The 13,069-nt window shown below is 34.5% G+C and overlaps 1 protein-coding gene across 1 annotated transcript in view; it reads right to left on the reverse strand.

Moving 5' to 3' along the window:
- Positions 1-13,069, reverse strand: part of ZNF148 (zinc finger protein 148) — a 117,293-nt gene that overhangs the window by 63,497 nt on the left and 40,727 nt on the right. Inside the window, exon 3 of the mRNA XM_021692464.1 lies at positions 2,941-3,289. Within this exon, the coding sequence (XP_021548139.1) occupies positions 2,941-3,273 (333 nt within the window). The 5' untranslated portion in view covers positions 3,274-3,289. The remainder of the gene's footprint in view (positions 1-2,940; positions 3,290-13,069) is intronic.

A 13,069-nucleotide genomic window follows, 5' to 3' on the forward strand; every position in this document is an offset into this window, starting at 1 on the left:
TGATCAGGAAGAAACACACAGAAACCTTCTAGGATGACAGAAATATTCTGTATCTTGATGGGTTGTGGGTTATACAAGTCTATGCAGTTGTCTAAACTCTGAACTTTAAATTTAGCATCTGAGAGCATTCACTTTACACATACACATACATTTTCCTCAAAAAAAAAAAATATATACATATATACACACACACACAAACGTTTTTTTCACTCAAAAAATATTGGACTGCCTACTACAGCCCAGGTATTGAGAACACAAAGGTTGAAGGCAGGATCCGGAAAAGGGACCCGATAGTCTTGTAAGCAAAAAATGCAAAATGTTAGTTATCACAATGAAAATCAAACAAGAGAAATCTTTTCAGCTGAGAAGTAAAAACAAGTAGATTGCCAATCAAAGAATATTACAAGTGTACAGAACATATACAGAAGTAATAGAAAAAATCATAGTGGAGCTGGGCAAATAAAGTAATATGATACACTTCATGTATAAGCGGGGGAGGGAAGCTGTTGAACTACTGTCTAAGGGGTTGTTAGAAGAGATCTGATTTTGATTATGTAGGCTCTTTCTGCCTCTGCATTAGGCTGTGTTTTAGCTGTTTAGCAACAGGACCTCTGAAGAAGTTTTCGTAGGGGAGTGAGAAATATAAAACTCATTCAGAAAGATCACTATAGAAACTATATGAAATATAGACTGGACAAGTCAATCTATATTTATAGGACAGTCAGTCCTATTAAAAAGGGTAATGCAATCTATAGACCACTTCATCAAGAGGAAAACACGCAATCTTCTCAAGCTCACATGGAGCACTCACAGACCACTTTCAGAGCCATAAAACACACCTTAACAAATTTGAAAGAACAGAAATTATATGATATATGCTCTCAGACCACAAGAGAATTAATCTGGAAATTAATAACAGGAAAATAGCTGCAAGATCCCCAAACACTGGGAGATTAAACAACACACTTCTAAATAACATGTGGATCAAAGAAGAAATCTGAGGAGAAATTAAAAGATATACTGAATTGAATGAAAATAAAAATATAATTTATCAAAATCTGTGGGATCCAGTAAAAGAAGTGCTTAGAGGGAAATTTATAGCATCGAATGCATATATTAGAAAAGATCTAAAATCAATCATCTAATCTTCCCCCTTAGAAAACTAGAAAACAAGAGAAAATTAATCCAAAATAACAGAAGAAATCATAAAAATTAGACCAGAAATCAGTGAAATTGAAAACTAGAAATCAACAGAGAAAATCAAAAGTTGACTCTTTTAAAATAGCAGTAAAATCAGTAAGTCTCTACTGGGGTCTGGAGAAAAACAGAGAATTGTTGTCCAATAGGCATAGAGATTCAGTTTTGAAAGATGAAACAGTTCTAGAGACCTGCTGAACAACAATGGACATTAAAAGGATAACAAAGGAATATTATGAACAACTCTAGGCTCACAAATTTGATAATCTAGATGAAATGGGACCAATTCCTTAAAAGACACAATCTGTAAAAACTCACACAAAAGAAATAAACAATCTGAACAGGCCTACATCTATTAAGGAAATTGAGTCAGTAATTAATAACCTTCCAAAAAATAAAGTAGCAGACCATAAGTACTCACTGGTGAATTCTATCATACATTTATGGAAGAAATTATACCAATTCTCTACAGTCTCTTCCAGAAGTCAGAAGCAGAGGAATACTCCTAGATCATTCTATGAGACCAGGACTACTCTAATATCAAAATCAGATATGAAGGTATTACAAGAAAACTAGACCAATATATATCATGAACAGAGATACAAAAGTCCTCAACAACTTATTAGCAAATTGAATCCAACAATATATAGTAAGAATTATACACCACAACCAAGTAGGATGTATTGTAGGTATATAAGGGTGGTTCACCATTCAAAAATCAATTCATATAATCCATCACATGAACAGGCTAAAAAAAGACAAGGCTACTGCAATGGGCTAGATAAAAGTTGGTGAGCACATGTATTAGAACACAACTATAAGTATTATTCATTCATTCACACAATGTGCCAATACCGGGGATACAATGGAACCTAAGACAAAATTCATGCTCTCATAGAGCCTATAATCTATGAGAGAGACAGACACTGAACAAGTAACCACAAGTCCCTATTGCAGGAACTCAACCTGGACTAAATAGAAGGGGAAGGCTGATAATGATGAACCACTAACTAGATAAAAAACAGGGAGGGGGTATGGCTGAGGGGAATATTATAACCAGGATATATGAAGGTTCTGAAGCAAAGAAAAAGCACAGTATATTAGATATACTGAAAGAAATCCAGGTTTAATATCACAGAAAGAATAGAAGAAGATTACACTATGGTTATGATTTTGCTGGTCATCAGGTAAAAATAAAAACACAAGAAGGCAAAAAAGTTATGGATGCCTACAAAAGAATACTTTAGGTGATTAAACCACAACATCTAAGATAAACAGGAAAAACTAAAGAGCTGATATACCTTTTAAAAAGATAGTGAAAAAAATACAGGCACCAGGAATTGCCAAGTTACAGAATTTGAAGGAAAAATCCCTCAAAAGTGTCTGATCTTTTTCTAGTTATGCTCAAGATTCAATCTTTCTACTCCTCAAGGAAACCCAGAAGTTAAAACAAAATCTTTAAAACTGAAGCACTTAAAATTTAATACACAGTAATCCTGACAGAGAAATCAATTTTATCCTGGAAAAGATAAGTTTCTAAAATGTATATAATACAAAAACTTAATTTTGCTTTTTCAAATGTGATTTCTGTCAACATTCAGCATATCAATTCAAGAACACCCATTTGAACTATTTAAGCCTTTAAACAATTTCTGAAATTTCCTCAATGACTTGAAGTATTACTTAACACAAAATTATGTTTCTAACTATAAGTTATATTAATCTTATAAAGGAATTACTTACAGGGACATTAAGTGCATACTGTAGTCCTTGAGGAAGTCTTTCATGTGTTTCCATCTGCTCTTCATCATTTTTTACTGTCTCCTCATGGACCATGAGTTCATCATGTGATATCATATCCTGTTGTCTCATTTCACTTTCTTGTAACACTTCATCTGCAGCAAGGATCTCCTGGTGAGGCATACTCCGGTCTTGAAGTACCGACTCCTGCAGTTCCCCAGACACGGTAGACTGGCCAGACACTCCACCCATTACAACCATTGCCCTGGAAGACTGCATTTCGTCTATGCCGCCACATTTAAGAAATAATCCTTCCAGTTTGTCGTCAATGTTCATGCTTAAGTATAACTGCCTAGAAAGACCAAGTTTGGCAACAAAGCATAATGAATTAGTTTTATATGTCTACTTGATACTTTTTAAAATTTCAATTATGAAAGGTACACACTTTAACAGAAAAATTTTATTCATGTAATTCATTATCATCTCCAATTTTAAAATTACCAAGATAAGTTTCCAAAGGCTGGTAGAGTAAAATACAAATTTTCATTTTTGGCATTAAGGCATAAAATCTTAATCTATTTCATTATGAAAAATGAGTATGACATAAAGCAAACTGGGGGAAAGTATTTGTAACAAAGGATTCATATCTTTTAATATATTAAAATGTCTTAAAAATAAAAAAGGTGCATTAAGAAATAAATTGACAAACCACTATCAGGCAAATCACTACATATATAAAATATATAAAATGAGGGGCGCCTGGGTGGCTCAGTCGGTTGAGCGGCTGCCTTCGGCTCGGGTCGTGATCCCAGAGTCCTGGGATCGAGCCCCACATCGGGCTCCCTGCTCAGTGGAGAGCCTGCTTCTCCCTCTCCCTCTGCCTGCCTCTCTGCCTACTTGTGCTTTCTCTCTCTCTCTGTCAAATAAATAAATAAATAAATAAATAATCTAAAAAAAAAATATATATATATATAAGATGAATAGTCACTTACAGTAGTAATCAAAGAAATGAGCATTAAAACAGAGCTACTATATTTCATCCACCAAACTGGTATGACTCTTTAAAAAAAAAAAATACGTCCAATGTTGAGGTAGGTTAAAAAAAAAAAGACACTCATTTACTAACAATAGGAAAATAAATTAGCTCAATTATTTTCAAAGGTAATCTGGTACTATGTATCAAAAGCCATAAAAATGCACATATTCTTTGAACTGGTGATTATACTTTAAGAAACCTATCCCGATGAAACAAAATGCATAGAAAGTTATATATAAAAAATCACTAGAGTAAAGTTTACATTAACAAAAAAATGGTAATACACTATGTATTCAATAAAACAAAGCTGGTTAAAATATATTCATACATACGTTTTAAACTATACTGATGGCTGTACAACTCAGTAAATTTACTAAAAATCCCTGAATTGAACACTGAAAATGGGTGTTTTTTATTATATGTAAATTATATCTCACAGTTTTTCTTAGAAATAAAATCAGAATAGTGGCTACCCTGTGGGGGTTGCTGCTTATAACAGGTATGAAATGGGAGGTGTCCGGGTGCTGGCAGTATTTTTTCTTGAGTTGAATGCTGACTGCGCAGGTGTACTCACTTTGTAAAGTTTTCAAGTTGTTTATCTGCAATATGTGCATGTTTCTGTCAGTTATTATACTTCAGTAAGTTTGTTGGAAGCTCAAAAAAGAATGTATGCAGTAATAAAAATATTCTTGAAAAATATCTGAAAATGTGGGGGAATATCCCAATATATTAAAGGAAATGTGTGTCTGAATGTACAGATTTCTAAAATGCTAACAATATTAACATTACCACTGGGTGGTTAAATTACATTTCTCCATATTTATATTTATCTCTAATTTGAAAACTTACTATAATAAAATTTTATTTTTTACACGTTTTTAAATGCGTTAAAATGAAATAAAAGTGAAACTTCCATTACTAATATAATCTTAAATAACAGCGCATGATTAAATTTAATAGGTTATAAGAACTACATGCTATCAAATAATTACATTACCTTATTTACTCCATTGTTTAGAAAAGACAGGCAATATTAAATCTGCCCTTCTAACTTTGTTATAAATTCAAATTCCACTGTGTTACTCTAGGAACTAACATAACAATCATGAAATCAAAGAAATTTCATCTCAAAGAGGGTGGAAGCACTTGTACAAAGTTTTTCAAAATAGATTTCTACTGTCAGACTGTGTAAAATTAACATACATAACCTACCCAAAGGGAAGGGTCCACAAGTAGTAAATGCATTAACTATGTTTCAGTTTGGTTACCTCTTTCCCAAATCAATCAGGTAGGTAAAATAAATGATCAGTTACATTCAAACAAACACACTACCGAAATTTAAATACTTTTTCATTTACTAAGGTTATCATTTACTGAGAAACTTGTACTTAAATGAACAGTTCAAAAAAACACAAACAGCAAAGTTAAAAAACACAAAAAATATAATTCATACTTGCTAATCTTATCTTCCCTGGTACCAGGTATTATCAGTCTAGAACACATAAAACAAAGGACCCAGAATCGGATTTTACTTTTCAAAATCTTTAGTAGCAAACTTGGATCAAGCCCCACCCACATCAGGCTCTCTGCTCAGTGGAGAGTCTGCTTCTCCCTCTGCGCCCCCTCCCCCCGCTCATGCTTGCTCTCTCTCTCTCACAAATAAATAAAATCTTTTTAAAAAATCTACGGGACAAAGATTCTAAATAAATCGCCAAATAACTCTTCTCTTCTAATATTCTATTTATCACATTTCTTAGAAAATCAACTATCCCACAAGTAAGGGAGACCTAAGTCTTACAGGGCTAAAATTTGCTTATTCTGGCCATTTCTTTGGAGGTTCATACCAAATCAATTATATTCTTCTATTTACTGTTTTCTTAAAGAATGTGGAAAGCCCCTAATTTAAAAGGGAATTATGTCTACACAAAGCCATCCTTTATTGCAATTTTTCATTGCTGCTACAGCTGCTGTTATATCGTTATTAAAAACAAAACACAAAAAACTGGGGAGCTTTTAAAGAATATGGGAGATGTAGAAGAAGTCATTAAAAGGGCAACTTAAAGAAACTGACCTAGGACAAAACTTAAAGAAAAAGTAGCCAAAGTTGAAGCTGACTTGTTAACCCAACACAGAGTCTACATTTCCCTAAAGCAATGGTCCCCAACTCCAACTCCACTGTTTTTGATCATGCATCTCATCATTTTTTTAAAGTAGTATATCCTAATATATGCATACGATTTAAAACTATACCTCTAAAATACTGTTAACATAAAATGTACATATGAAAACAAACATTAAAATTTAATTTTTACTAACCTTATCCCTAACATGAGGCTAAAACAGTAAGTACTGAGGAAGTCAAAATATTCTAGGGATAGAGACTATTCTGGAGAAAAGGTAGGCTTACATTAAGTGCCAGGGTGAGGGACTTGGAACAGGAAGTTAACACACCTCAATACATACGGAGTAAATGGAAAAGGAAGTGGAAAGACTAAATGTAAGACAATAATGACCTCTTTGAAAATTTGCTTGAAAACAGGCCATAGACACAGAAAAAGGAATCTCTCTTCCTTTTTTTTAGGTATGGTTTTATTCCTATGACCCCAAATTAATCCATACATTTTGAGTTACTGGCTAGCCGAGAAATTGTTTTGAGACAACTTCCCTGAAATACCAGAAAATACCAAGATACAGATTTCAGTATCTGTGAACACCGCTCTGACAAGGGATTAAAGCAAGCCTTGGAAATATCAAAATGAAAACTGCATGCACCCTTGACCCAGCAACCTCACTGCTAAGAATATACACAATCCTATAAAGTAATTCATTAAAATTAACCAAAGATGTACGTACAAGGATGTCTGGTACAACCCTTTAGTGGGAAAAGACTGGAAACAACCTAAGCATCCACTGATAGAAGACTTGTTCAATTAATTATGATTCAACCATACAATGGAATACACACAGTCATTAAAAGGAATGAGGCCACTGTACGTGCCAGGTGAGAAGTTCTCAGAGATACATTACGTGAAAAAAATCAAGAAGAAGATACATAGACAAATTAAGTGAGCCATACTTGTATCATATATCTCAACAAGTAACTGGGCAGAGTAAGCTGGACAAGAAATTAGATAAGGTTCTCAAACAATAAAATTAATTTCACCAAGCCTATATATAGTAAAAGGAAAAAGGACAAAGCTACACGAAAAATGACAAGGAAAGACCATTTTTTATTGTCCTTGAAACTCTCTTAACATGCACTTATCATCTTTAACTTTCCCCCTTCTAACTCCTGCATGGTCTCAGTCAAAGCTCCCATGTGTTTCACAGCACATTCAACAGCCCGAATACAACAAAAGGTCCTATGCTCAAGAGTTAACATAGGCTACTTCCCTTCCCTAATTTCAGTTATTTCCAAGGAGGATCAGCCAGGAGTAAAGAAAGGAAACTGATGTAATCAATCCATGTTAAAATGTGAATAGTTAGGGAAGCCTGGGTGACTCAGTCAGTTAAGCGGCGGCCTTCGGCCCAGGTCATGATCCCAAGGTCCTGGGATCAAGTCTCACAATGGGCTCCTTGCTCAGCAGGGAGCCTGCTTCTCCCTCTCCCTCTGCTTGTGCTCTGTCAAATAAATAAAATCTTTAAAAAAATAAAGTAAAATGCAAATAGTTAAATGTCTCTTCCTGCTAACCTGTCAAAAAGCCAACTAATGCTTTTTGACCCAAACATCTATACAATTAATGGAAATTCAGGTGTTAGGGGTATTACACAGCAGAGAGGAAGAAAGAAATAATAGTTCCTTTAAATCATGTCACTTACACGAGAGCCTGCTTTAGAAGAAAAAAAGAAATAAACAATTAATTTGTGTTCCCAGTAGCCTCTGTCCAACTGGGGAAAAAGAAGGGCTAGGTGGAGTAATAAGCAACCAGTCACCCTGAGTTCCTTATGACAACACATTCTTTTGTAAGGGACCCTGGGCAGCTGACAGAGTTTAAAACATCACAGCTGTTAAGAGCTGAGACAAGATGGACAATGATGTCCTAGGGCTAATTCAGCTAAAGGGATAGCGCTCTTTTTTCTGAAATTTAGAGTTACCCAGAACACAAATCATTAAAAACTAGAACATAGCAAAAGAGTGAAAAGAAGGAAGAGGCCAGCCCACCTCGGGGCAATTTCTCCTAAATCTCCCTTTAGCAGATTACTTCAAACTGCATTCTTTTCCCCCTTTCCAAGCTTTATTCTTCCCTCATCTCCATCTCTCTCTGTCAAAAAAGCTGACAGGTACAGCAACAGGGATATTTAGGGGGCCACAATACAGTTTCCTGCTCCATTCAATGATTCCCACACACTTCTTACCAGCCTTTCCTACTGAAAAATGTTTGGTTCAGCTGTGTAAAAGTAATTCAAATTGTGGCCAATTAGGTAACCCCTAGTCATTTAAGCCTAATGGCAATGCTCTACTCAAAGAGAACATAAATTATTAGCCATCACTTTCTCCTGTCTTCCAGAAGGGACAGCTGACTCTCCTTGTCATCACCTTCTAATTTAATGCTTCTAATCAAATGTGTGCAAGCAATTAAAAAGTAAGCTTTATAGATTTATAAGATGAAATGGAGTAAATAAGCTTTGAGTCAGGGTTTTCAATAAGGAATTAAACACATGCGCTTTTAATACAAGCATTTGTGTTAATTATTTCTAAACTGAGGGGACTGTTTGGGCTTGCTTTCAGAAGACAAAGTTGACAGAAGCATAACATATGGACAAGCTGGCCACTACTACTCATTTTTAATCAACTCTACAAGGCACTTAAAGTGCCCACTGATTTTTTTAAGGGAGTTCTATGCAATTAATAAGGAAAATATCTTTCCGAATTTATTAACAGGTTTGGGTCTATATTAAAAAGTTCAGAGATTATCATAACCTGGAGAGGAAGAACAACTAATATGTGTTGAGGACCTACTAGCTGTAAGACACTGCTGGGTACATTTATATATGTTACATCACTTAACACGTATAGTAACACTCAAGACAGTAACAGTATATCCCCATTTAACAGATAAAGAAACTGGGGTCTACCCCAAGTCATAGCTATGAGGTACACTAGAAGGGATTTCAAAACGGGCTTAGCTGGTTTAGTGCACTTTTTGCCTCACTATACTAAACCTTCCCATCTTGAAAAAGGATCTGAACACATTAAGAACTCACAGAACTCCTCCTCTTCTCACTCACCTACTCTGAGGCCACTCTGTCACCACTGCTTGGCTTGGTAAAGCAATCCAAGTCTCCTTAGCTGGCTACTCCCACCACATGGTACCACAGGAGAACTCTGTGACACAAAATCCCTTTTTCTCCTTTGGAAGGAATGGACACTTCGTACATTTGCTATTTTCCCACTTCCACCCATTACTCACACCTTAGTAAATTTCTCCTGTTATTCTTTTTTTCATAGGCTTACATACACGGTCTTAATCCTTCCATTCTTTCTTCAAACCTTTACCAAGTTACTTCAGGAAACTCCCTTCCTCTTTTACCTCACCATTTTCACTTGGAAATCAAACAAAATAATCCTAAGTGTGGCTAATATAGGAGTGGTTCTAAAGATATACCTGTATCAAAGACAAGAGGGCTCTACATTTTAAGGTGAAAACAGATCTGGAAGACTTCTGCCGTAATCCTCCAAAATTTTTGAAAGCACCTAGTTCCCCTTCAGAACGTACACAAATATTCATCTGCCACTTTATCACCTTTAATTAAATCTTGCATTCAAACATGAAAGAAATATTTCTCACCTAAAGATACTGCTTTTCTGTTTTATTTATTTAGTTTGGTTGTATATTATTTTCCACCAACTTTTATTGAACAATGTAGAGCTTCCAACATTATGAGTCAAAACAGATTATAGTGGGCAAGCTTAAGAATTAAACATCATTCTTTTCTATAAAAAGAATAATTTCCAACTCAAAATATTCTCCCAAATCAACAATACCTTGCCTTGTACCAGAACCCATTCAACCTATAAACCTCACCTGAATGTAGAAGCAAAGTACTCAAAGGAACCTATTCTGAAACAGAAAAGCTAGGTTTTACAAATTACTTCTGACCCAAAGCATTTTCAGCAAACTCCTTGTTGTCTGGAGGATGCCAGTTATATTAATTTGGATATTAACATTTCTAACCCATGTACGAGTGAGAAATTACACCTTAAAAAATATCAGCATTGGAAACACAAATATCAGTCAGCCTCAAGATCAACTGGTTAGACAAAGCAAACCATGATCAATATGGAATTAACAATTTGCCACTGGTAATTCTTAAGAAGTTTCCTATTCTCTTTCATCCTTCAAAAGAATAGTTTTATCTATGCAAACAATGCTTCATCGCTAATTTAAAAACAAAGTCTACTTCTTGTCTAGACATATTCCACATTCAGAAACCCCTTCAGATATACCTTTGTATAACTACCATTTTGCACCTATAAAGTATATCTTGTAAACTACGCTCCTTGATGATTTTTAAATTACTACTAATTCAAAACATTCCAACAGGAGCATCATTTATAATGATGGCAACTGGACAAAATGGTCTTTCTGATCATTGCTAGCAACAATTAAAGACATTAAATAAGAGAAAGTATAAGCTAAGATCCATCATTTTATACAATATAACAAGAAAAACCTCTGACCCTTTTTTAACCACAGAAAATTTGTAAATATTAAGTCAAAATTAACAGGCATCTCTATATGCCTGCATCCCCCTCAAATAAAGCAGAATCTAAGCATATTCTGTATTCCAAATACTCAACACCAAAGTCTTCCAAAACAATGTGACAACAAGAAAACAGTGGTATCTATAAATATTAAAACACCAAATTTTTGGCAACTCATACTGTTTAAGAAACAGCTGTAATTTATATTGAAAAAGGGGGAGGGGGATTAAAAAAAAAGGTCCAAACAAAACAGAACCCTACATTCTGCTGGATCTAGTTGCTTCATACATCACATCTTATGCCAACATCAACAATTCAAACATTAATGTTAAAAATACTTATTCTGTTAGGAAACTATGAATTTTCTACAGTCTTGTATAATAAAAGGAGTATCAAAAACACTTCTTAAAACAAACTTCCCTATACACTATGAACATTAAACACCTAAGTTATTTTTAATATGTACTACAGAGTAACCAAAACTTGTTTCAGAACAGAGAACTGCTATTAATATCAACATTTTTTAAACTTAGATAAATGCTCTCACTTTAATAATACAAACCCTATTTGTTCAGTACAGAACTAAGGATGTAATTTCACCTTCAATACCAAAAACACCTATAATGTCTTACACTATTCAGTAATAAAACTTAAGTCAACAGGACTACTATAAATGCTGTATACAAGAACATAAATTTATCAAAACTGTTACTCAAGTCTCTTAAAAAGGGTACCAAGGTTAAAATATGCTGACATAAAATATGGTGGAAAATTGACAACTAGTTTCTAACCCTTTAATAAATTCTATAATAGAATATATAATATTTGATACTTGTTTCAAAATACAGTATTTACAACAGGACAAGAACCATAAAACACAATGTATGATGACATACTTTCCATCTAAAAAGAACTATTTGAAGTGTATAATGTCCCTGAGATTAAGCTGTTCTGATCTTATCTAAACATTTAGAATAACAGACTCTTTAGAATTAGAAGGAGCTAGTTACAGATCTTTTAGCTCTATGTGTATCTGGAAAGATCCTCCCATCCAAGGCCCCCACCCAATTGTTTTAGAGTCTAAAATAACAGACAGGGACGCCCGGGTGGCTCAGTTGTTAAGGGTCTGCCTTCGGCTCAGGTCATGATCCCAGAGTCCTGGGATCGAGCCCCCAGTCGGGCTCCCTGCTCAGTGGGAAGCCTGCTTCTCCCTCTCCCACTCCCTCTGCTTATGTTCCCTCTCTTGCTGTGTCTCTGTCAAATAAATAAATAAAATTTAAAAAAATAATAATAATAGACAAACCATTTCACCCTAATGGCAGTGAAACAAAATGAGGAATTATCTCAAGTCAATTCTAACTTCTAATACCTTATTCTATCTTATCAAGACCAGCAGTGTTTAGTCAAAAAAAAAAAAAAAAAAAAAGCAAGATGACTAGTCACAAAACTTGAACTGTCTCAGAATGCAAATAAGCACAATTTCCAAAGTATGTCCCAGGCCAAGAGTTAATGTCTTAGATAATAAAAATTGTATTTTAATGCTAATCCAAACTAGTTAATGGAAAGTAAATCTGACACAAACCCTAATATAACAAACAACAAATTCTCCCTTCTCCCCCCACCAATCTGTTCTCTCCTTCTTGCCTAATAATAAAATATTAAGTGAGACACATGGCTACCTAGGTAAGACTCATTTCCCAGCCTCCTTTACAGCTGATTGTGGTCATGTGACAATGTTATAACCACTGGAATATAAGTAGAAATGATATACATAACTCCTCTTAAAGGGAAGGAAAATGTCCTTCCTTCTTCCTGTTGACAGACATAATGGTAACCAACTGGGACCACAAGGGAGAAGCCACCTGTTAAGAACAGCAGAGCAAGACAAAGATGTCCAGGGTATGATGATTCTAGAGCCTCTATAAAATCTCAAGACTGTTTACATGGACTTTTCAAATAATGTATTTCTACCTTTAAAGCCTCTGCCACCGTGGCCACGTCTATATTTTAACGAATATCTCTAATATAAATGATTAGGCAAACATACAGTACATACAAAGTACAGTAACTAGTATGTTTTTTTCATATTTTATAAATTATATGCCAAACACCATTAAATTTGATTAACAGGTTTAACTAGTTTTCCCACGTATGAAAACAGAGTTTCCATAGAAATTCTGAAAAATGTAACATGGGTTTGTATGTGTTAATGATAAGTGGGTGAAAAATACAATACCCTGCTGAAAAAAGGGTTAAAAGAGAAAAACATCTTCCCACTTAAATTTCACTTAAGATTACATAATAAGCTACCCATATTTTTCTGTGCTAAACTTAAAATATAAAATATTATTACTCCTCAGTTTTCTCTTAACACTGTTTTCTCAAGAAAA

Source organism: Neomonachus schauinslandi, chromosome 1, assembly GCF_002201575.2.
Source record: "Neomonachus schauinslandi chromosome 1, ASM220157v2, whole genome shotgun sequence".
Lineage (NCBI taxonomy): Eukaryota > Metazoa > Chordata > Mammalia > Carnivora > Phocidae > Neomonachus > Neomonachus schauinslandi.